Source organism: Lithobates pipiens, unplaced genomic scaffold (assembly GCF_037356315.1).
Source record: "Lithobates pipiens isolate NorthernLeopardFrog02 unplaced genomic scaffold, aLitPip1_a1.2 Scaffold_22, whole genome shotgun sequence".
In the NCBI taxonomy this organism is placed as follows: Eukaryota; Metazoa; Chordata; class Amphibia; order Anura; family Ranidae; genus Lithobates; species Lithobates pipiens.
The window spans coordinates 250,596,688-250,622,975 of NW_027507784.1; the positions used below are offsets into that span (position 1 = coordinate 250,596,688).

Below are 26,288 nucleotides of genomic sequence, written 5' to 3' on the forward strand. Positions count from 1 at the left end.
GTATATGTGTGTGTGTGTACACGTCTCTGTGTATATGTGTGTGTGTGTACACGTCTCTGTGTATATGTGTGTGTGTGTACACGTCTCTGTGTATGTGTGCGTGTGTGTGTGTGTGTACACGTCTGTGTATGTGTGCGTGTGTGTACACGTCTGTGTATGTGTGCGTGTGTGTACACGTCTCTGTGTATATGTGCGTGTGTGTGTGTACACGTCTCTGTGTATATGTGTGTGTGTGTACACGTCTCTGTGTATATGTGTGTGTGTGTACACGTCTCTGTGTATGTGTGCGTGTGTGTACACGTCTCTATGTGTGTGTGTGCGTGTGTGTACACGTCTATGTGTGTGTGTGCGTGTGTGTACACGTCTCTATGTGTGTGTGTGCGTGTGCGTGTGTGTACACGTCTCTATGTGTGTGTGTGCGTGTGCGTGTGTGTACACGTCTCTATGTGTGTGTGTGCGTGTGCGTGTGTGTACACGTCTCTATGTGTGTGTGTGCGTGTGCGTGTGTGTACACGTCTCTATGTGTGTGTGTGCGTGTGTGTACACGTCTCTGTGTATATGTGCGTGTGCGTGTGTGTACACGTCTCTGTGTATGTGTGCGTGTGCGTGTGTGTACACGTCTCTGTGTATGTGTGCGTGTGCGTGTGTGTACACGTCTCTGTGTATGTGTGCGTGTGCGTGTGTGTACACGTCTGTATATGTGTGCGTGTGTACACGTCTCTGTGTATATGTGTGCGTGTGTACACGTCTCTGTGTATATGTGTGCGTGTGTACACGTCTCTGTGTATATGTGTGCGTGTGTACACGTCTCTGTGTATATGTGTGCGTGTGTACACGTCTCTGTGTATATGTGTGCGTGTGTACACGTCTCTGTGTATATGTGTGCGTGTGTACACGTCTCTGTGTATATGTGTGCGTGTGTACACGTCTCTGTGTATATGTGTGCGTGTGTACACGTCTCTGTGTATATGTGCGTGTGCGTGTGTGTGTGTGTACACGTCTCTGTGTATATGTGTGTGTGTGTGCGTGTGTAGATGTGTCTGTCTTGGTGTGTGCGTGTATAGATGTGTCTGTCTTGGTGTGTGCGTGTATAGATGTGTCTGTCTTGGTGTGTGCGTGTATAGATGTGTCTGTCTTGGTGTGTGCGTGTATAGATGTGTCTGTCTTGGTGTGTGCGTGTATAGATGTGTCTGTCTTGGTGTGTGCGTGTATAGATGTGTCTGTCTTGGTGTGTGCGTGTATAGATGTGTCTGTCTTGGTGTGTGCGTGTATAGATGTGTCTGTCTTGGTGTGTGCGTGTATAGATGTGTCTGTCTTGGTGTGTGCGTGTATAGATGTGTCTGTCTTGGTGTGTGCGTGTATAGATGTGTCTGTCTTGGTGTGTGCGTGTATAGATGTGTCTGTCTTGGTGTGTGCGTGTATAGATGTGTCTGTCTTGGTGTGTGCGTGTATAGATGTGTCTGTCTTGGTGTGTGCGTGTATAGATGTGTCTGTCTTGGTGTGTCTTGGTGTGTCTGTCTTGGTGTGTCTGTCTTGGTGTGTCTTGGTGTGTCTGTCTTGGTGTGTCTTGGTGTGTCTGTCTTGGTGTGTCTTGGTGTGTCTGTCTTGGTGTGTCTTGGTGTGTCTGTCTGTCTGTCTTGGTGTGTCTGTCTGTCTGTCTTGGTGTGTCTGTCTGTCTGTCTTGGTGTGTCTGTCTGTCTGTCTTGGTGTGTCTGTCTGTCTGTCTTGGTGTGTCTGTCTGTCTGTCTTGGTGTGTCTGTCTGTCTGTCTTGGTGTGTCTGTCTGTCTGTCTTGGTGTGTCTGTCTGTCTGTCTTGGTGTGTCTGTCTGTCTGTCTTGGTGTGTCTGTCCGTCTGTCTTGGTGTGTCTGTCCGTCTGTCTTGGTGTGTCTGTCCGTCTGTCTTGGTGTGTCTGTCCGTCTGTCTTGGTGTGTCTGTCCGTCTGTCTTGGTGTGTCTGTCCGTCTGTCTTGGTGTGTCTGTCCGTCTGTCTTGGTGTGTCTGTCCGTCTGTCTTGGTGTGTCTGTCCGTCTGTCTTGGTGTGTCTGTCCGTCTGTCTTGGTGTGTCTGTCCGTCTGTCTTGGTGTGTCTGTCCGTCTGTCTTGGTGTGTCTGTCCTGGTGTGTCTGTCCGTCTGTCCTGGTGTGTCTGTCCGTCTGTCCTGGTGTGTCTGTCCGTCTGTCCTGGTGTGTCTGTCCGTCTGTCCTGGTGTGTCTGTCCGTCTGTCTTGGTGTGTCTGTCCGTCTGTCTTGGTGTGTCTGTCCGTCTGTCTTGGTGTGTCTGTCCGTCTGTCTTGGTGTGTCTGTCCGTCTGTCTTGGTGTGTCTGTCCGTCTGTCTTGGTGTGTCTGTCCGTCTGTCTTGGTGTGTCTGTCCGTCTGTCTTGGTGTGTCTGTCCTGGTGTGTCTGTCCGTCTGTCCTGGTGTGTCTGTCCGTCTGTCCTGGTGTGTCTGTCCGTCTGTCCTGGTGTGTCTGTCCGTCTGTCCTGGTGTGTCTGTCCGTCTGTCCTGGTGTGTCTGTCCGTCTGTCTTGGTGTGTCTGTCCGTCTGTCTTGGTGTGTCTGTCCGTCTGTCTTGGTGTGTCTGTCCGTCTGTCTTGGTGTGTCTGTCCGTCTGTCTTGGTGTGTCTGTCCGTCTGTCTTGGTGTGTCTGTCCGTCTGTCTTGGTGTGTCTGTCCGTCTGTCTTGGTGTGTCTGTCCGTCTGTCTTGGTGTGTCTGTCCGTCTGTCTTGGTGTGTCTGTCCGTCTGTCTTGGTGTGTCTGTCCGTCTGTCTTGGTGTGTCTGTCCGTCTGTCTTGGTGTGTCTGTCCGTCTGTCTTGGTGTGTCTGTCCGTCTGTCTTGGTGTGTCTGTCCGTCTGTCTTGGTGTGTCTGTCCGTCTGTCTTGGTGTGTCTGTCCGTCTGTCTTGGTGTGTCTGTCCGTCTGTCTTGGTGTGTCTGTCCGTCTGTCTTGGTGTGTCTGTCCGTCTGTCTTGGTGTGTCTGTCCGTCTGTCTTGGTGTGTCTGTCCGTCTGTCTTGGTGTGTCTGTCCGTCTGTCTTGGTGTGTCTGTCCGTCTGTCTTGGTGTGTCTGTCCGTCTGTCTTGGTGTGTCTGTCCGTCTGTCTTGGTGTGTCTGTCCGTCTGTCTTGGTGTGTCTGTCCGTCTGTCTTGGTGTGTCTGTCCGTCTGTCTTGGTGTGTCTGTCCGTCTGTCTTGGTGTGTCTGTCCGTCTGTCTTGGTGTGTCTGTCCGTCTGTCTTGGTGTGTCTGTCCGTCTGTCTTGGTGTGTCTGTCCGTCTGTCTTGGTGTGTCTGTCCGTCTGTCTTGGTGTGTCTGTCCGTCTGTCTTGGTGTGTCTGTGTCTTGGTGTGTCTGTGTGTGTGTCTGTGTGTGTGTGTCTGTGTGTGTGTGTCTGTGTGTGTGTGTGTGTGTGTCTGTGTCTGTGTGTGTGTCTGTGTGTGTGTCTGTGTGTGTGTCTGTGTGTGTGTGTGTGTGTGTGTGTGTCTGTGTGTGTGTGTGTCTGTGTGTGTGTGTGTCTGTGTGTGTGTGTGTCTGTGTGTGTGTGTGTCTGTGTGTGTGTGTGTCTGTGTGTGTGTGTGTCTGTGTGTGTGTGTGTCTGTGTGTGTGTGTGTCTGTGTGTGTCTGTGTGTGTGTCTGTGTCTGTCTGTGTGTGTCATATATACACATATGAGGGGTGCTGAGAGCATGCAGGTGTGAGGGGGGCTGAAAGCATGCAGCTGCTGAATCTGGATGTCTTATTGTCAGATACAATTTCCTACTGTTAAACCTTGAAAGCACTAATGACTTATAATACATTTGTGCATTTTCATATAGGACGTTGTATGAGTGTTAAAATAAAAGTGTGTGCACTAAAGGACTTGGTGGGATAGCTAGTGGGCGGATTCAGTGGGATGGCCCCACAATTTCTGATGGCTGCCCTGCATCCAACCATACCACTTGGGGTTTGCCAACATCCCTTGTGCAATCAATTTGGGAAAGGAGATAAAGTCCCAGTACCTTGGGGGGTAACAGCAACAATATACAAATCATTTTTTTTTTTATTAAATAAAAGTATCAAACCACTATAACAATAGAGGACAATAATGCTGAATTCCCATAGGGTCCAGACAGCCCTACACGTTTCAGGGCATGGACGTCCCTTCGTCAGGGGAAAAGGTCAGGAAGTAACAATTTATAGAAATCAAATACACGAATAAGAAACAATTTAAAAACATTTTTTGCATCATAGGACATACAGCATAAAAATTGCAGAGAGGCATACCATGAATGATCATCATGCAATTACTATGCTGGAATGGGGGCAAAGACGGCACTGCAGACATACACCAAGGGTGTCACAAGGACACAGATACACATAAAGGCAGCATGAAAAAGGCACACGAGTGCAAGTCTCAGGTTTTCTAAAAAGGCTCCACTGTGCACAAACTGAAAAAAGATAAAAACAATATTTTATATATAAAAAGTTTATCAAACTTTTAAACTTATATATATATATATATATATATATATATATATATATATATATATAATATAATTTTTATATTTTTAGAAAATCTGAGACTTACACTCACTTTTGCACCTTTTCTTGCTGCCTTTATGTGGAACTTGTGTGGATGATTGTTGACACAGTCAGCACATCTGTGTCCTTGTGAGACCCTTGGTTTATGTCTGCTGTGCTGTCTTTGCCCCCATTTCAGCAGTGTAATTACATGATCACCATTCATGGTATGCCTCTGCAATTTTTACGCTTCATGTCCTATGATGCAAAAAATGTTTTGAAATGGTTTCTCCTTCGTGTATTTGATTTCTGTAAAGTGTGATTCCTTCCTGACCTTTGCCCCTGACGAAGGGACGTCCTTGTCCTGAAACGCATTGGGCTGTGTGGATCCTATGGGAATTCAACATGGTCATCTATTGTTTTAGTGGTTTGATACTTGTATTTACTTTTGTATATATGTATATTTATTAAGTTATTAATAACATTTGTATTTTTGCTGTTAAAGTCCCAGTACTTTGGGGGGGGGGGGGGGGGTATCTCCTTCTCAAAATAGGTTTAGGGTAAGGTGCAAGGCTTCAAAAACCCACAAAACGCAGACAGCTAGTAGTAGGTGAGGACAGTATGGCCTGAGAGGACCAAAGTCCCTTTGGGAAGGCAGGAGGAGCCAGGCGGCTTTTTCGAAGCAGAAGCAGCAGAGGAGAGCATGCTTTCTTGCTACTGTAAAGTGGAAAAGTGCACGACTTAGAGCTCTGCTCCACAGCAATAACCTAAGCTGTTCAGCAACCTTAGTAAATGAGGTAGCGCTTGGTGCTTAGCATGACATCCTACTCAAGTTAAAAAACAAAGGGCAAGCGCTGAGGCAATGCCAAAAACACTGGACCTAAAAAGTGCTCTGCAGAACAGAGCGCGGAAAGTGCACGGCATGAAACCCAGTGCATGAAAGTTACTGCCAGGCTATCCCTGCACAGTCCAGTCCAACAGGTTCCGGAAAGCAGTATTTGAAAAGCCAGGCTGAGGACAACCGAGCCACATACCTGCAATTGGAGACCCAAAGCAGTGATGCAGAAAATAATCTTGAGTGACCAAAACAAAAAATATATAGAACAAACAAAAAGGCTAGAAAAACAAACAAAAAAAACATGTTAGTCTTTTTAAACAGTAGCGCTGAAGAATTATGTCCATTCTTCTAGGACACTAGCCAAACAAAGTGAGGCATGCCGGTCGATCGTATGAGGGGTTATCATGAGTTGCATAACAGTTTTTTTTTTCTGAGTGTCCAATCCTCACATAGGCAGCAGTATAAATGTAAATATTACAGACTTCCTGTGTCCCCCAAAGACTGAGAAAAATTTTAATTTTGCCTAACTAGTACCTTGCATTTGGTCTTTCCTTCTGAAAAAATCCTTCTGAAAATAGCCATGCACTTCCAAGTTTGTGCCCCAACAAGCCTCATAGCTGCATATCTTCTGTGTGAGAGGCACTACTGCCGGTGACTGCTAGTATGATGAGATTTAGTGAAGTCTCTACTGTGGTGCTTGCTGGAAAGAAATCTGTACCTGAGCACCTACACACCATTCTCAAACCATCTCAATTTCTTTATTCATTCATTCTAGGTTTCCTACACTTTTTCTGCTTGATCGATACACCTCCCAGTCGGAAAGCTCTGATGCGAGGAAGAAAAGTCATACTCCTTTACCAAGATGGCTAACTCCACAAAGAAACAGCACAGAACAAGGCTAGTGATGGACTCGAACCCCCCAGGAAGCAGTAACTGCACACTGCCCAATAATAGGCAGTGAGGCATTTCCTGCACATACACATGCTGCCTATGATTGGTGGTGTGCAGTGCCAGCTTCCTGGCAGGTTTGATCCTAGCACGCCCAAGCCCATTCCTAAACAAGGCAAAAGATGATCTGCTGCATGGAGCACACATGGATCCTCTTTAGATACATCAAGAGACTAATGTTGCTCTCGTTTGTCACATAACCTGAACTCAAAACCTGCTGTGAAGAGCTTACAAGAAAACACACATTTAATGAGAAACATGCGGGCTGCTATGGTCAGCTCTCTGAAAAGGCTAGCTGCATAGCTTCAACACAAAACAAATGAAAAGTAGAAAGCTAGCATTTTCAGGGACAGTCTCCATATTTAATGAGGTTTTCTTTACTTAACCACTTTCAGACCGGACCATTTTGCTGGTCAATGACCAGAGGTCTTTTTACAATTTGGCACTGCACTGCTTTAACTGGTAATTGCGCGGTCATGCAATGTTGTACCCAAACAAAATTTGCGTCCTTTTTTTCCCACAGAGCTTTCTTTTAAAGGTATTTGACTGACTCTGCGATTTTTATTTTTTGCGATATAAACGTAAAAAGACCGCAAATTTTGAAAAAAAAAAATGATATTTTCTACTTTTTGTTATTAGAAAAATCCAATAAACTCAATTTTAGTCATACATTTAGGCCAAAATGTATTCAGCCACATGTCTTTGGTAAAAAAAAAAAGTCAATAACTGTATATTTATTGGTTTGCGCAAAAGTTGTCACATCTACAAACTAAGGTACGTTTTCTGGAATTTACGCAGCTTTTAGTTTACGACTTAGTTTACATCTCATTTCTTGAGGTGCTAAAATGGCAGGGCAGTACAAAACCCCCCCAAATGACCCCATTTTGGAAAGTAGATACCCTAAGGAAATTGATAAGAGGCATGTTGAGCCCATTGAATATTTTATTTTTTTGCCTCAAGCGATTTAATAATGACAAAAAAAATTTTTTTTTTTTTTTTTTTTTTTTTTTACACAAAGTTGTCACTAAATGATATATTGCACAAAGTTGTCACTAAATGATATATTGCTCACACATGCCATGGTTATATGTGGAATTGTACCCCAAAATACATTCTGCTGCTTCTCCTGAGTATGGGGATACCACATGTGGTCGACTTTTTGGAAGCCTAGCCGCGTACGGGGCCCCGAAAGCCAAGCACCGCCTTCAGGATTTCTAAGGGCATACATTTGTAATTTCACTCCTCACTACCTATCACAGTTTTGAAGGCCATAAAATGCCAAGATGGCACAAAACCCCCACAAATGACCCCATTTTAGAAAGTAGACACCCCAAGCTATTTGCTGAGAGGCATGTTGAGTCCATGGAATATTTTATATTTGGCACAAGTTGCGGGAAAATTACAAACTTATTTTTTTTTTTTTTTTTCACAAAGTCGTCACTAAATGATATATTGCTCACACATGCTATGGGCATATGTGAAATGACACCCCAAAATAAGTTCTGCTGCTTCTCCTGAGTACGGGGATACCACATATGTGGGACTTTTTGGGAGCCTAGCTGCGTACGGGGCCCCGAAAACCAAGCACCGCCTTCAGGCTTTCTAAGGGCGTAAATTTTTGACTTCACTCACTACCTATTACAGTTTTGAAGGCCATAAAATGCCAAGATGGCACAAAACCCCCACAAATGACCCCATTTTAGAAAGTAGACACCCCAAGCTATTTGCTGAGAGGCATGTTGAGTCCATGGAATATTTTATATTTTGCCACAAGTTGCGGGAAAATTACAAACTTTTTTTTTTATTTATTTTTTTCACAAAGTTGTCACTAAATGATATATTGCTCACGCATGCCATGGGCATATGTGAAATGACACCCCAAAATAAATTCTGCTGCTTCTCCTGAGTACCGGGATACCACATGTGTGGGATTTTTTGGGAGCCTAGCCGCGTACGGGGCCCCGAAAGCCAAGAACCGCCTTCAGGTTTTCTAAGGGCGTACATTTTTGACTTCACTCCTCACTACCTATTACAGTTTTGAAGGCCATAAAATGCCAAGATGGCACAAACCCCCCCCCCCCCAAATGACCCCATTTTGGAAAGTAGACACCCCTAAATTTAGGGGTACACTAGTGAGACTCACAGGTAAAAAAGCACCTAGGCTGTCAGCGACTGTATCAAAACGCTACAAGAAAAACTGTTAGCAATCGCAGGGATCAGGCCTGACTCTGCAAACGCTGCAGTTATGTGCGTTGTGTTTTGTAAGTGACAGTGATCGATCGATGCTGCACTTGGGTGGGCTGGTCTGGGCTTGGCGGAGGGGCTAAACGCAGGTGCTAGCAGGTATCTGGGCTGATCCCGCCAACAATGCGTTTTGGGAAACCTAAACTGCTGGCGACGCTAATATAGATCTGATCAGACACTATATTACTAAGGGAAGTGTATGCTTTGTGCGTGGGTGTTAGCGGTACTGGCACTAACCTGACGCTGCCTGGGGCGACGCAGACCTTATCTGACCCTCAAACTTATATCACCCGCCGGGTGATCAGGGGGTTAAACCTTTATTAGGTAATAAATGGCGGGTGCCCTGAAACTATAAAAAAATAACTAACCAACCAGCGTCACCTGTAACAGTTATATGGTGATCACTGGTGAAAGGGTTAACTAGGGGGCAATCAGGGGGCTTTATGCGGTAGTATATGGGGGTCCCTGGCGCTATAAAAAGCTGCGGCGAACCTAAATACCTACCTGCCTAACTAGCGTCACCTGTGACACTAATACAGCGACCACAAAAACGATCGCTTATTAGGCTGGGTTCACACTGGAGCGATGCACACCCATGCGATCCGATTCTGCGGCGGACCAAAAAAAGGGTCCCGTGCGAGTTTGCGGCGGGTGCGGCACGAATTCAGCCATACTATCTGTATGGCTGAACTCGACTCGCACAGAGATCGGATGTGATTTGCACTGCAGTGCGAATCACATCCGTTCTCATGAACCGCTGCAATGTGAACCCAGCCTTAGTGACACTGGCGACGGGGGGTGGTCACGGGGTTAAACCTTTATTGGGGGGGTTAGGGGGGTACCTTAGAACTAAAGGGGGCTAACCCTAACTGCCCTAACAGTTATTAGAGTCACAAATGACACCAATGCAAAAAAAAATAAAAAATGCAATTGGTGTCACTGTGACTGGGGGGAGGGGCAGGGGTGATGGGGGGGGGGGGGGGTGATCGGGGGGTGAGAGTGTGCCTGGCATGTTCTACTGTGTAGTGTCGTGTTGGTGCAACTCACCGATCCTCTCTCCTCGGTGCCGGAACGAAAAATACCGACACGGAGGAGAGATTACATCACTTCCTCTGCCTGTGTTTACATTACAGGAGAGGAAGTGACGTCACGCCTCACTTCCATTCGTCAGGAGCGATCGCGAGGGGGTGGCCATGAACGAATGGCCGCCCCCTTATCCCGGATCACTCCTGAACGGATACCGACCGCCGCTGGCACCGGGGGGCCCCCCACCCGCGGGAAGGCAGGGACGTACAGGTATGCCCATATGCCTGCCCGTGCCATTCTGTCGACGTATATCGTCATGCGGCGGTCGGCAAGTGGTTAAGTAATCCATGCAGATAGCTGCACTTACAGTCTTTATTATAGCAGCCAACTCAGGTGCTAACGCGTGGGCCATATCTTCAATTTTAGTGATGAAGAAGATGCTACAACTACAAATAGGATTGGTTGTTAGGGCCTATTCACAATGGCAGCATTGTACAAATCTCCTGCAGGCAGCAGTATAACCTGGTTAAAGACTTCAATTAAAAGGTATTTTTTTTTTTTTAATCTGCAGGTGGTCATAAATCCGTTTTTCAGTAGATCTCCATATTCACAAGAGAAGACAGTCATCAGCATATGATATCAAAATGGAAAAATACAGTATATTTCCTAAAGAAACTTGGGAGCAACACGACAAGTAATTACCTGTAAAGAAATGTAAACTGCATTAGCCAGATGTACAGCTTCAGAAGCTTCTAATGGATTGGGTATATCCAGATCTTGAGGGATAAGCTTGCATTGCTTTAATAACTGGACAAGACATGTAACATTGCCACTCATACTGCAGAGCTCCTCTAAGAACCAAGCTCCATCCCGAGATGTAAGATCCACCAGTTGTTCTCCAGCACTGGAAGCAGCTCCTTCCATCATCAAATTACGTCTGTGAAATATAAAATGACAGAGTACATGTGTATATTATTGCAGCTCTTTTCAGGATATTGGACATTTGCAAAACAAAACTGTAAAGACACCATAGTATAACCTCTTCCACTTCCATCAGGCTCCAATTTTGTATCAAAACAATAGATCCATATGAACAGAGGGGAAGGTTCTACAATACATAAAAAGTTGTTGTAAACCTTTACATACGAAGTGAAGTGATTGGCCTCAGGTGATGCACAGAGGTGAGAAAAATCCTCTTCCATAAGTTGTACCGTTATCTGCAGGCCTTTCTTCTCTACATCCAAAGTGCTGAATTGGAAAGCTTGTCAGAGTTCAGAAAAAAGGGGGTGGAGAGCTGAAGTTACATTCTGAAGAGCTCAGCAAAGAGAGCTCTGAGGGAAAGAACACACCCCCTTCCACACAGCACACAAACAGAACTAAGGCTGTCAAACAGATGGAGGTCCCTTCCCCATCACCATTTTTCTCTTGGAGACAGAATAACTTGTCAGAAGTGATTCATGAAGCAGCAGACAAAAGTGAAACATAGTGCACCTAATTATATACACTATACAGGGATATGCTTTGTTCAGATTTCAGGCAGGTCTGAGATTTACAACCACTTTAACAGAACTGACTTGCAATAAAATCCTGTGGAGTACTTTAACCACTTCAGACCCAGGCCAATTCTGACATTTCTCTCCTACATGTAAATTTCCTAATTTTTTTGCTAGAAAATTACATAGAACCCCCAAACATTATATATGTTTTTTTAGCAAAGACCCTAGAGAATACAATGGCGGTCATTGCAACTTTTTATCTCGCACGGTATTTGCGCAGCAATTTTTCGAACGTGTTTTTTTCAGAAAAAAAAACAGTTTCATGCTAAAAAAAAAACAAATCAGTAAAGTTAGCCCAATTTTTTTGCATAATGTGAAAGAGGAGGATACGCCGAGTAAATAGATACCCAACATGTCACACTTAAAAATTGCACGCGCTCGTGGAATGGCGCCAAACTTTGGTATTTAAAAATCCCCATAGGCGACGCTTTAAAATTTTTTACTGGTTACATGTTTTGGGTTACAGAGGAGGTCTAGGGCTAGAATTATTGCTCTCGCTCTAACGTTCGCGGCGATACCTCACATGTGTGGTTTGAACACCGTTTTCATATGTGGGCGGGACTTACGTATGCGTTCGCTTCTGTGTGCGAGCTCACGGGGACAGGGGCGCTTAAAAAATTTTTTTTTTCTTTTTTATTGTTAATTTTATTTTTATTTTTTTAGTTTTACACTTAAAAAAAAAAAAAAAAAAAAATTGATGACTTTTATTCCTATTACAAGGAATGTAAACATCCCTTGTAATAGGAATATGGCACGATCGGACCTATTTACAGTGAAATATGGGGTCAATAAGACCCCATATCTCACCTCTAGGCTGGGCAGAATAAAAACAAAAAAAAAAAAAAACGATCCTGGCTTCCTAGCCAGATTGGCGCCTTTAATTTGAATAACGAGGCCGGGCGTGACGTCATAACATCGCGCCCGGCCTCCGAACGATCATAGAGACTCCGGGGACAATCTAGTCCACCGGAAATCTCTATGATCACTTGCTGGGGCCGGCGGATCCTGTGACCGACTCACCGATGGAAACGGTGAGTCGGTAGAAGCACCGGAGGGCGGCGGGAGGGGGGGGGCGTCCCCTCCCGCCGCCCGTAAGAACGATCAAGCGGCGGAACAGCCGCTATGATCATTCTTATGGTGTAGGGAATCGCCGGCTGAAAACGGCAATATCTAAATGATGTCTGTGGACTCAGGCATCATTTAGATATAACCACCGAAACCCCATGATGTCAATAGACGTATTGCGGGTCTGAAGTGGTTAAAATGTTTGTAAACATCAGACATGAACAAAAGCATATCCATCTATAGTATGTACTTGTCTCAAATAAGAGCACTTGGTGAAATTTCTCAGCTGCCTTACTCTTATCAGCATGAATCACTTCTGACAAGTTTTCCTAGCACCAAGAGAACAATGGTGACAGGGGAGGGACCTCCAACCGTGACAGCCTCAGTACTGTTCCTATGTACTCTGTGGAGGGGAGGGGGGTGTCCTTTCTCCCCAATCACTTGTCAGAGCTATCCTCACTGAGCTATGCAAAATGAATCATCAGCTCATCCGCCCTCTTTTTTCTGAACTCAAACATTCAGCACTTTCAACGGCTCTAGAGAAGAAAGGGCTGTAGATAGACTGGTACAACATATGTAGGAGCATTCTTCTCACCTCTGCATCATCTAAGGCCAGTCACTTCATTGAATATATGTAAAGGATTTACAACCACTTTAATTTTACACTAAAGGGACACTGGATGAAGGAAGTTATACTGCTTTTGGACATCCCAAAGCAACTGTTGGATTGGCAAAACATCAAATACAATTCCAACAGGCTCACAAAGAACAGGGTAACAAAGGGAACGCAACAGAAGACAGAAGCCGGCATTAGCGAATGCCTGAACGTCCACCTGGTGAAATCTGAATCTGATGATTGGCAGCAGAGAAGTCTAGTATTGAAGGTATGAATATATAAAAAATGAAAAAAGGGTGCGCTTAGGATAAAGACAGAATGAAAAGGTGGCTGCCTCCCCTAAGGAGGCTCTAGATATAGAACAGACAAGAATTGGGGTCAGTGGCGCTACCCATTACAAAAGGGCACAACGGAAACAAAGAGGATATATAGATACAGAAATAAGATGTGCAGTAAAATTAAGCACCTATTCTCCTCACCTAGGTGCTAGAGCAAGACGAACTGGAGGCATTCCATCACAGACCCACACCCGAGCAGTAGGGGGTGGCTGCTGGCCACGGCACACTGTGACAAAGACATCTGTAGTCCGGTCATATGGGTACCCCGGAGCATATAGCTTACCAGCTGCCCCTGGAGCCTGAGGGGCATGTCGTGGCCGACCATGCTAGGGCCTGCACACGCTCAATGGCCAGGCTGGAGAGACAAGCATACCCTTTTCTGGGCTGTATCTATAATCAGAGCCAAGTATTCTAATCTCCTTGATGGTTTTAAGGAGGATTTCTCTAGGTTGAGAATCCAACTTAGGTATTCCAGGTAGTTGACTGTGGCGATCATACTTTGGTCTAAGTGGGATGCCGACTGGTCTATCAAGAGTAGTTCATCTAGGTACGCTATAATCGTTATACCTTGGGCCCTTAATCTGGCTACAGGAGGGGCCAGGACATTTGTAAACACTCGAGGTGCAGTAGCTAGTCCAAAAAGGCAGAGCTACAAACTGAAAATGAATATTTTCTACCTCTAATCATAGATATTTCTGGTGAGCGGGGAAAATCAGCACATGGCGGTATGCATCCTTGACACCAGAAGTTCTCTTTGTAGGATGGAGACTACTGATCGGATTGACTTCATGCGGAAAGAGCGGATATTCAGAAACCAGTTTAGATCTTTGAGATCCAGAATGGGTCTTACATCTCCATTTGGTACCATGATCACTTTTTGAGACAAAAAAACGGTCCAATGCTTGAGACTTCTCTGGATCCTTGGGAACGTTTGACCATAAGAAAACTAGGAGATGGGGACTCTTGGAACTCTAGCTTATACCCTAGAGCTATTGAAGTCACCCATTTGTCTCGACACTCTTCCTGCCAGACCCCTGAGAACTGCAGAAGTCTTCCCCCCACTCGAGCGAGCAGGGGCGCCCCCTTCATAAGGAGGCATTCGTATTTTGTTTTGTAGGTTTCCTCCCCCAGGACTTTTGTCCCTGGGGCTGACCCTGAGGTTTACCTCTTGAATCTGACAGTGGGGGCCATTGTGACTGCCTGCAGGCTGATGCCCCTGGCATTGGATAAGGAGCTTGTTTAAATGAAACATGTTTACTCCTTTTCCTAACTGTCAAAAGAGTACTTTTTCCACCATAAATTCTTTGGATGTATTTATCCAAATCATCGCCAAACAGCCATTCACCGTGAAAAGGAAAACTAGCCAAGAGCTTTTTGCATTGCGCCTTCGGCTGACCAATTTTTCAACCATAAGATTCTACGCATATGCACCAGCCCAAGCGTAAGGCGCGAGGCCTGAATAGAATCTCTCATGGCGTCTATTGCTAAACATAACACCGTTGGTAGTTCGGCTAAATCATGGGCCTGCTGATCTGGAAAAACCTTGAGCACCTGGTTAAACTGGTCTCTCAAGGATTGACATACACCAATTAGTGCCAGCGCAGTCATTAAACCTGCCAGTGTTTTTTAATAGGGGTTCCAAGTCTTTCTGTTGGATCCCTAAGCATTTGAGAATCTATCAAACAAATCAAACTTTTATTCACAGAGGATATAGCGCGTCAATTGCTGGTATCTCCCACTTTTTAGTGAATGTCTCCTCCATAGGATAAAGTGTTAAAAGTTTTTAGAAGGAAAAAAAAAATGCTTATCTGGGTGATCCCACTCAGAATACATACGTTTTTCCAGCAATGAAAGGACAGGAAAGGTACAACTTGAGGAGGCTTTAGCGAACCCAAACAAGAAGTGGGCTCATCAACCGACTCAGTTAAGGGTAGCAAACATGTGGAATGGACCAGCTCAGTAAGAGATTGCACCAAAACTATCAGATTGTGAAGCTGATCCTTCCACATTTGACCCCTCAGAAGAGGGGCCATCAGCCTCGTCATGGTCCCCTGAGGGAAACTCATCTTTCCCTGTCCCGAGATACTCAGTTTAAGGGTCCTGGGTAATGGAAGGGAACCTTTCGCGTTTTGTCACACACTGGGATGCGATTAAAGCTGCTAACCTATCTTCCAAATCTATCATGGCTGCGGAAAAAACCTCTTCAGTAATATAGACAGGGGCTGCAGTGTTGGAAACAGTTGCAACATTTGATGGCCCTGATGGCTCACTCTGACCAGCCACCTCTAATCTCTCAGGGGAGGTTGCTATTGTAGAGATGAGTTTAGGCTCTTTTTTTTTTTTGAAAAAAGAACGTTTATTGAGCATACAAAATACATAGGATAACAGCAACACATATGGGGTGCAACATACACCAAATATACGGATATAAAACAGCTGCTAACAATACCACAGGCTGAAAAATACAAGGAGGGGGGGGTTCTTTGTTTACAGATTGCACATTACATAAAAAAAACAAGGGGCAATATAGTGTGTTCAGATATGGGGGGAAAAGAGGAACTCAGAGGTTGGGAATCATATGCCGAGCCATAGTACATTCTACTCAAAGTAATTTGCAGAGAGGAGCAGGAAATCATTATTATGAGGGCGGGGAGCCCACCTACAACCACGGAGACAGCTAGACTCGCCGGGCCGAACCCGGATAGGTGTAAGGAGGCGTACAGACCACAGACTACACTAGTCGGTACATGTATCTGAATCCCCCATCCATTTATCCCACAGCTTGGCAAACTTGCTCGGGCAGCCTCTATGCATATACAGCAGTTTTTTATAGGGGAGAGTGGCATTGACAGCCGCCTTCCATTGTGGGGCGGTGGGGGGCGCAGAGCGCAACCAGGTGCGGGCTATCTGCAGTCTGGCTAGGTATAGGGTCTCCTGTAGAAAAACAGTCGGGATCCTTGCCTCCTCGGATACGAGGAGAATCCCCAGCAAACATTGGCGGGGGCATAGCGTCAGAGGGGAGCCCATTTGGTCATGAAGGAAGTCAACAATTTGCTTCCAGTAAACCTGCAACTCAGGACAGGACCAAAGGAGATGGTAGAACGTGGCCTGAGGATCACCACATTTAGGACATGCTGGATCATAGCCAGGTCTAAACTTGGACAGCCGCCCAGGGGTCAGGTATGACCTATGTAGCATGTAGAGGTGTGTAAGTCTGTCAGAAAGTTTCGGGGAGACCAGCTTAGGGGTGTCAAGTGCAGTTTCCCAGTCCGCGTCCTCGATAACCCCCACGTCGGCCTCCCATCTAGCCTTAAGTCGGTAGGCGCGGGCAGTCGCCCCAGGCGTGAGCAGGTTGGTGTAAAAAAAAGAAATCAGTTTCTTAGGGTCATCACCTAGCACGGCTGTTGCTATCGGAGGTGTTTCAAGCCTGGGGATATGGGAGCCAAACTGAGAGCTAAGGGCATGGCGGAGTTGAAGATACCTAAAAAACATTCTATTAGGGAGGTTGAAGTCAGTTCTGAGGGCCTGGAAGGGTCTGACAGAGCCATTGGTAATAACCTGGGACAGAAAGATAACGCCCCCGGCTAGCCACACAGAGCGGTCGGGGATCGTAGAGAGTTCGGGAAGTAGGGGATTGTCCCAAAGGGGGGTGTGGGAGTGAAACCTAGGGGCCCCAGTAATGGACGTGGCCTGCTGCCAAATCAAACAGTGGTGGGACAACATGTCTCTCATGGGGACGGAAGGTCCCCCGGAGCCACGCATAAGGAGACGGAGTGGGTGTACGACCAGAGTGTAGTGCGGGGAGCATACCAGTGAGGCATAGCGATCTTTGTCAATCTGATTGAAATAGTAGAAATGGGACAGTTGAGCGGCCAGATAATAATAGTGCAGGTCTGGTAGGGCGGTGCCGCCCAGGTGGGTAGGACATTTCAGAACACTCCATGAGAGCTTGTGTCGAGACGAACCCCAAACAAACGTGTTTAAGATGGCCTCTAAGGATTTGAAGGTTCTGAGAGGGATGCGCAGGGGAGCATGCCAAAACACATAGAGCAGCTTGGGGAGAAGAATCATTTTGACCAAATTTACACGGCCCATCACCCCAAGGGGGAGACGGGACCAAGTCTGGGTTTTTTGCTTGAGCAGGGTGAATAAGGGTTCCACATTTAAAAGGGTGTAGTCAGTCAGCAATCGTGAACATTGCACTCCCAAATATTTCACCTGACTTGCCCTGACCAAGGGCATTGCCGCCTGATCAGCGGACGGGGCACCCAAGTCTAAAGGGAGGATCTGGGACTTGGACCAGTTAATACGTAATCCAGAGTATTCCCCAAACTGCTCTATCAATCGCAGGGCTGCTTGCAAAGAGGGACCCGAGTCTTCGAGGTATAATAACATATCGTCAGCGTATAAACTGAGGGTTTCTGTCAAAAGGCCCGAACGCAGGCCCTTAATTTGCGGGTGAGCACGAATGGCAATGGCCAGCGGCTCAACCGCGAGGGCATACAGGAGGGGGGACAACGGGCAACCCTGGCGAGTACCCCTAGACAGAGGGAAAGGATCCGAGATCCTGCCATTAACCTGGATCCGGGCAGTGGGAGCGCTATATAAAAGCTGAATCCACTTAATGAAGTTAGGGCCAAAGCCAAAGTTAGTCAGGCATTCCCATAGGTAACTCCATTCAACGGAGTCAAACGCCTTCGCGGCATCCAGACTCACGACTACCCGGGAGCCGATGTTATCGTGAGTGGCCTGCAGATTCATAAAGAGTCTGCGGAGATTGAAGGCAGTATTTTTGTTAGGCATGAACCCCGTTTGATCTGGATGTATAAGGCTGAGGACAACTTTATTGAGTCGCAGGGCCAGAATTTTAGCCAGGATTTTTACATCCAGCTGTAGGAGGGAAATCGGGCGGTACGACTCTGGGTAGTAGGGGTCCTTACCGGGCTTGGGTATGAGGACAACAAGGGCCTCTCCCATGGAGGCGGGAAGGGACATTGTATCAAACATATGGGTGTATAACGTGTGCAGTTCTGGGATTAGCGTGTCTTGAAAATGAGAATAAAATTCCAGGGGCAGCCCGTCCGAGCCAGGAGCCTTGGAGGATGGGAGGGAGGCAAGTGCCTCGGCAATACAGTCAGGGGAGATGGGGGCTTCCAGGAGGGTTCTCTGCTCTGGGCTGATAGAGGGGAAATCTATGGAGTGAAGGAATTGGGTGGGGTCAGCGTGCGTGTGTCTGGTTGTGGAGGTATATAGAGTGGAGTAGAACATTCTGAACTCACGTAGAATCAGGTCAGGGTCGGAGATCAAGTCGTCGGCGGCGCCACGGAGCTGAACCACCACCGGAGGGCTATGGTCAAGCCGGGCCATATAAGCTAGCAGTTTGCCCGCCCGCTCGCCGTGTTCAAACACACGCTGTCTACTAAAGAAAAGGCCCTGCTTCGCTTTCTCATAATGAAGGTGATCAGTCAGTCGGGACTGGAGGCGGAGCTGGGTGGCATGTTCCAGGGAAGGATCCGTCACAAACAGTTGCTCAAGGGATTGTAGGCGCTCCTCAGCCTGTGTCAGTGCCTGTCTAGAATTAGCCTTGTACCTGTTAATACGGGTGATCAGGAGCAGCCTAGCATGAAGCTTAAATGATTCCCATATTGACCCAGGGGACGCAGATCCCGCGTTTGAACGGAGAAAAAAAACTAGTTCCCTCTGTAGGTCCTCCAGATCTGGGATAACCGTAAGCCAGAAGGGGTTCAGTCTCCACACACGGGGGGGGACAGTCGCAGGCAGTCTCAGCGTCAACCAGTATGGGGAGTGGTCCGACAGCACCCTGGCGTCAAAGCCGACCTCCAATAATTCGGGAAGCAGGGAGGGAGAGAGCAGGGCCATGTCTATACGAGACATAGCTCGGCGGGCGGGAGTGAAGCAAGAAAAGGCCTGTGTTGTTGGATGCTTATGTCTCCAGGAGTCTGTCATGGCCAGTTCAGCTGCAAATCTACCGAACCTAGTGGTATGAGGGGGGGGAAGACGTGCGGTCAGGTGCGCCAAGTCGGTCGAGACCGGGGTTGATGGTCATGTTGAAATCACCTATCCAGATTACCGGGACTGTAGGGAATTTGGTCATAAAATTAAGACCTTCGTGCAGGGCCTGAAACTGGAAGGGTGGTGGTATGTAAAACGCCATAATAAGCATCGTCAGGCCGCTCACAGTGGCATGTAAAAATAGAAATCTACCGTGAGGGTTTGAGCATAGGTCATGTAACTGGAACTGCACAGTTTTAGCAATTAGAATGGCTACACCTCGGGAATGGGAAGTGTGAGGGGCGCTGTACATCCAGCCGACCCAAGGTTTTCTAAGCGCCCTTTGGGACTGGCCTGTAAGGTGAGTCTCGACGAGGATCGAGATGTCCACTTTCAGGCGTTTGAGGTGAGTAAGGACGGCTAATCTCTTGGGTTTAGCGCCAAGGCCCCTGACATTCCAGGTTACAAATTTAAGCGCAGCCATGGAACATGTCGGCACAGATTAGACTAGTGTAGGCCCCCGGCCCAGGAAGTTCGGGCATGCAGGGCGCCTGGGCAACCTCTGGATCCTCCATGGCTGGCAGCAACAAATACAAGAACACAATTGCAATAAAATTACAGCTGTAAATAACACAATATAAAACACATACAACCAGTAAAACAGTCATAACAATGCCTACTCTGGACCAGCGGGGCAAAACAAAAAAACTGTCACTCGCCGCAGCCGCGGTAGTGACTGCTGGCCAGGGAAACAACACAAACATGGGCGCAATTATAACAAACTGCAGAGCAGACAGTGCAGCGGGTTGCAGTGGGTGTACTTTCCAGAGCAAGAGTCAGCAGGTCGTCTGAGAGACCAAGTAAAAGCATAGCGCGTGGGGCAGACAGGGGAAAAAAAAAGGGGGGGGGGGGGGAACCCAGGCATGTGGAAAAATGGGCCAAATAGGGGAGCCAAGGAGTTCAAGCAGTACATGGTTACCTCCGTGTGCATCAGTAAAAATAGGGAGGGAAGGGAGAGAGGGGAGAGTGAAAAAATGGAGCGAGACAGGGGCAAGGGTAGCACGTCCCAGAACATGACCTCCCTCACGATCTGCGCCATCACACCGGTGTTCATCTCAGAGAAAACAATGAAGGGTGCACGGGAGTCTGACAAAGGAGGGGAGGCAGAAACTGTAAATCCAGGGCACAGAGAGAGTCCAGCGGCGGTCACCGCAGGGGCAATCAGCACAGCGTTCTCCCATGCAGGGGGTGATAGCAGCAAAAATGGAGGCAGTCCATAGGGTCAAAGGAGAAAAAAGAGGGGGGGTATAGTAGAGGGAACAGGAGAGGGCAGGGATCACTCACGGTAGCCAAGGTGGATAGGTAGGCACTACTCAGGGGCTGTGGTGGTCAGCTTTCAAGCAGGGCCTTGCACCGCATCCCGTTCCAACCATGACGAGGCCGCAGCAGGATCTTCAAAGAAATAGGTCTTGCCCTCACGGGTCACCCGGAGTCGAGCTGGGAACAACATTGCATATGGCAAATGGCGAACTCGCAGCTGGCGCTTGACCTCCGTAAATTGTGCTCGTTTTCGTTGGACCTCCGCCGAGAAATCTGGGAACACTGCCACCGTAACATTGTCAACCGGGATATTTCCACGTTCGCGGGTGAGGCGAAGCACCGTATCCCGGTCTCTGTAGTTAAGTAGCTTGGCAATGAAAGTCCGCGGGGGTGCGCCGGCTGGAGGCGGACGGGCCGCCAGACGATGCGCTCGTTCGATCACGAACGTGGAGGAGAAAGATTCCCTGCCGAAGGTTTTAACGAGGAGGTTTTCCAGGTAGGTGGGAGGGTCGGAGCCCTCCGATCGTTCCGGGAGACCCACGAAACGAAGATTGCAGCGTCGAAGTCTATTTTCCATGTCGTCCTGCTTGTGAAGGACGACACTAAGTTGGTGCTGCAAACGTTCGACCGAGTGTTGTAAAGGAGGGATGTCCGTCTCCACGTGTTCCACTCTTCGTTCGGCCTCGGACACCCTGTCCCTCAGCTTCTGCAGGTCATGCCGAATATGGGAGATGTCCATCTTAACCTCCTCTATCTTGGTAGTGAGGGCGGTTTGGCAGGAGGAGACGGCCTCAAGGATCTTAGCGGTGTCGTTTGCAGGAGACTCCTCCGCGGTAGGTGCGGGGCCGGCGCCATCTTGCTCCGTCGCGCCCTGGCCCTCGTGGCGGAACTTAGCCAGCTTGGCGGCCGCCTCGGAGGGTCTTTTAGTCGGCGACATGAGGCACAAAGTGAGCACAAGGTTCCCGGGCGTCTGTACAGTAAATAGCTAAGAAAAATCCCCAAAGGATAAGGTAAAAGGATAAGGTCTCAGACGGAGCTCTCACTCAGCACGTCCTACACCATGAAGCTCCAGGCCACGCCCCGAGTTTAGGCTCTTTAAAGCTTGAAGGAGTGCTCTTGAGCCCTTTTTGGGGTGTTTCTACCTCCCCTTCTGACCATAGCTGGATGCACAAATGCAGAGGTATTACCAGAAGAAATTGCACCCACTGCAAATAGTCCAGCAACTGTTGCTGCTATTAATGCTCAGCCTGGTGCTTTAGTAAATGTGCCAAGGGAATGCCTGTGCTACCCCTTTACATGCCCCCTTTTTGCTCGTGTCCCTCGGACAGAGTCCCCCTCTTTAAAATCGATCGTGGGCCTCCGATCTGACGGGACCAGTGTGCGTGCGTAATGCAGTGAGGAGGCTGTGACAAACCACCGTGCAGCGGGGGAAAATGGAGTGGCATCCGCCGATCGTTTCTAGCTTCCCCTTCTATCCAGAGAGAGGGGGAAAGCTTATGTCCAGGTGGGGGGTGTTTTAGGAAAATAGGATTTTTAACAGCTTACCTGTAAAATCCTTTTCTTGGAGTACATCACGGGACACAGAGCTACAGTAATTACTGTCTGGGTTATATGGCACCTTTATATGATTGACACTGGCACAGCCTAAACAGGAAGTTTAATTCCCCATATAACCCCTACCCTTACTGGAAGTACCTCAGTTTTGTAGCAAAGCAATACACTTGTAACCAGAAAGAGGGGAGGGACCTCTATCGCGTGATGTACGCCAAGAAAAGGATTTTACAGGCAAGTGGTTATAAAAATCCTATTTTCTTTATCGTACATTACAGGAAACTGAGCCACAGTAATTACCGTCTGGGATGGTCTTCTCAACATGTGAAGCCGAAGATCCTTCCCCGCTTGACTCCTCGGAAGAGGAATCGTTAGCCTGTTGACGGTCCCCTGAGGGGGTTTCATCTTCCCCCTCCCACAGTTTCTCCCGTTTGGGGATTCTGGGTGGTAGAAGGGGACCTAATGCGTTTTCTTCTACTCTGAAGATGTGATTAAAGCCATCAATCTTTCCTCTAACGGTGTGTACACACGGCCGGACTTCGACAGACTAGGTCCGACGGTCTTTTGTCGGAGTTACAACGAACTATCCGAATGAACGCACTTGGCCACACACAATCACACCAAAGTCAGACAGATTTGAACGCGATTACTTACGACTGGACTAGAATAAGGAAGTTCATAGTCAGTAGCCAATAGCTGCCCTAGCGTCGGTCTTTGTTTGTTGGACTAGCATACACACAAACGGATTTCTTGATAGGAACTGGGTCCGGTGGAGTTCTGGCTGAAAAATTTGAAACATGTTCTATTTCTAAAGTCAGTCTAATTTTTAGACAGCAAAGGTCCGGTGAATACCCCACGCAGTCGAATTGTCCGGTGGATTTGTTCCATCTGACCTTTGCTGTCAAAAAGTCCGGTCATGTGTACGCGGCATAAGCCACTCATAGCTGAGAAAACCTGCTCAGTTATATAGACGGGCTGAAGTGTCGGAAGCAATTACAGCCCCTGATGGCTCACTCTGACCAGCCACCTTATATTGCGATAGTGTTGCAGAGGCAGGGTCCTTAGGACCTGAGGGCGACCCCTTTGTGACCTTGGTTTTTGAGGCATTTGAACCACCTCCTGTGGTCACAGTGCTGAGCACAAACGTAGAGGTACCACCAAAAAAAAAATGCACCCACTTCTGAACACTAGTCCAGCAACTGCCGCTTCTAGTGAGCTCAGCCTGATGCGTAAAGTAAATGTGCCTGGGAATGACTGCGTCACCAACTCACATGCCCCATCCGCTCTGTGTCCCTCCTAGCTGTATGCAACTGAAAAGCATTTTAAAGCTATGCAGCCCACGTTGTGGAGGCTCAATTTGTGCCAATACCACCCCCTTCCTACCAACCTCCGCAACCCCACTACTTCACCTATTTTAAAATAGATTGATTTCCCGCGTGAGCGGGCTCCAATCCTGTCCGGACTGCATGGATGAGGGCTGAATGAGGAGGAGAGCTGCCGAAGGAGGACCACTCTAATGGCGGCGGGAGCGGCGTGGCACACTGCCATCTAGCACCATGCTCCCCCTGCCTGGAGGAAGCTATCCATGTGGGGGGGACATTCCTGGGAGAAGAAAACCCCCATTTCCCATGACTTCACCTGGAGCCTGGGCTGGAGGAAGCGTGTATCTTGACACAGAGGTAAGACTGACAAGCATCGAACAGATACGTGCTCTTGACAGAGCCCCCCCGTGGTGGCTATAGGCATAGCCACATTTACTTTTAAAGGAGAAAACCCACAAGAATTAGAAAAATTCCTTAGGAATCTCCCTTACCTTATCCAGTTGCAGGGGTCTGTGGTAACAGACCCAATCTTCGCCTTTCACGGTGGGCTCCATAAGAAAACCTTCAGGGACTGGTGCCCCCCCCCCCCCTTTTTTTTTTTTTTTTTTAAATCGGGGGAGCCACAGCCCTGAGCCTGTAAAAAGCACCCCGCCAGGAATATGGCTGAAAAAAACAAATACTGGATCCCGGGGTCCAGCTCCCTAAAAAAAGAGAAGCGTTACAGGTAAAACCTTGTTTCTTCAGACACGAGGCCCGGGTACCATTCAATTCGGCCTAGAAAATACACTTTGAACGGATGCAGTTGCATGGCTTGCTCAGAAAGGAATGTTCCAGAGGAGCTCAGCACAGCACATCTTTAAGACTGTACTTGAAGTGAAATATATATCATTGGACATGGGATTGCCTTTTATATAATATATGGATGCTTTTGCAAATTTATTGATTTATACGGCACGTGTTTGTTTTAATAAATCACAAGACACAGAGGTGTAATTATTAGCACTGATTTGATTAGCATTGTTCCTCAGAAGTGGAACAAATATTTTTAAATTGAATTTGATTGGTGGGGAACACACATGGGTGATTGCAGCAGCTGAATAGCAAAATTTGAGGTTTTAATTCCTGGAAGCGCCTACAATATTTTTTGTTTTGTCCAATAGAAAGGTGTCAGATCACACAGTTTGCTGCATATGGGCTGTGTAGCGCATACTGACCCGTGCCTACAACCAAAAGCACCTACAATGGATATATGAGCATTAGAATTGGACCCACAGATCAATGGACGAAGGTAGCCTGGTCTTGATGAATTCAAGAATGGTTTGAGAAACACAAGAGTCCAAGGTGTTGACTTGGCCTCCAAATTATCCAGAATTCAATATAATCGAGCATCCCTGGTGGTCCAGTGTGGGCATTCTTTGGGGGGGGGGGGCTGCGCCAATAGATCAGCACAGACCACCCATCAGAGGAGCAGCCGATTGGCTCTCCTCTACCAGCATCTGACAGACTCTTCGGAGCCCCGTCGGAGACTCTCTACTGAGATCGTAGTTGCGGCGTGTCAGACCGACACCCCTCAACAAAGATCGCCGTGATGCGCGCCCCTGCAAAATTCTGAGGACGTCATATGAGGCCCAGTCAGGATTTTGAAACCACTTTGCCGCCGTCATTTTGCTGTAGGATGGGCGGCAAGTGGTTAATGAGTGAAATAAGTATTTGACCCCTTTGCAAAACACGATTCAGTATTTGGTGGCAAAGCCCTAGTTGGCAATCACAGAGGTCAGACGTTTCTTATAGTTGACCACCAGGTTTGCACACATCTCACAAGTGATTTTGTCCCACTCCTCTTTGCACATCCACTTCAAGTCATTAAGGTTTCAAGGCTGATGTTTGGCAACTTGAACCTTGAGCTCCCCACATATTTTCTATGGGACTAATGTCTGGAGACTGGCTTGGTGTCTCCAGGACCTTAACGTGCTTCTTCTTGATCCACTACTTTGTTGCCTTGGCCATGTGTTTTGGGTCACTGTTTCATAGTTAGTAATGTTGAATAAAAGACACCAGTCCATCCAGTTCAACCTGAGTGTCTACCCCTATCCCTGTACACTGCACACTCACATTGGTCCCTACCATCAAGGAGCCCACAACCCAAATTCTCCATTCATATACTAGGGCCAATTTTGGACAGAAACCAAATTAACCTACCTGCAAGTCTTTGAAGTGTGGGGGGAAACCGGAGTACCCGGAGGAAACCCACACAGGCACAGGGAGAACATGCAAACTCCAGGCAGGTAGCAGTGTGGTTGGGATTTGAACCAGCGACTCTTTTTACTGCTAGGTGAGAGTGCTAACCACTACACCACTATGCCGCTGTAATGATGGAATACCCATCCATGACTCATTTTCAATGCTCTGGCTGAAGGAAGGAGGTTCTCATCCAAGATTTGACCGTACATGGCCCTGTCCATTGTCCCTTTGATGCAGTGAAGTTGTCCTGTCCCCTTACCTGAAATACAACCCCCAAAGCATGTTTCCACCACCATATTGGACGGTGAAGATGGTGTTCTTGGGTGGTTCTGGAGGGCGGTGAAGTATGGAGCAGGTCAGGGCAGGCAGCTGCCGGATCTCTGATCACGGATGAAAATGAAGGGCGTGACTGGACCTGCTCCACACTTCACCGCCCTATCAGAGATCAACATCCCACAATTGAAAGTCTTCCTCGGTTGCTATCGGGTGTGATTCCAGTTTAATTCTGATCTGCAGTTTTGCCACTTGAGAACTATTAAGGGGACCCTGCTGGGTATTTTGTGTGAGCTATTGACGCTTGCCATCTGGTAAGCGTGCATTCTCTGTGGCATTAGCACTTTTTAGTGAAGGAAGACTGCACGATCTGTTTTAAATATTAATTGGAGTTTATCTGAGTTGATCCACTTTGGACTTTGGGTTATTTCATCACAATTTATTATTTTTC

At 47.5% G+C, this 26,288-nt stretch overlaps 1 protein-coding gene across 1 annotated transcript in view; it reads right to left on the minus strand.

Moving 5' to 3' along the window:
- SMG1 (SMG1 nonsense mediated mRNA decay associated PI3K related kinase) overlaps positions 1–26,288 on the minus strand; it is a gene marked incomplete in the record, with an annotated part of 420,057 nt that overhangs the window by 58,422 nt on the left and 335,347 nt on the right. Inside the window, 1 exon segment of the mRNA XM_077448938.1 lies at positions 10,246–10,480. Coding sequence (XP_077305064.1) covers positions 10,246–10,480 — 235 coding nt within the window.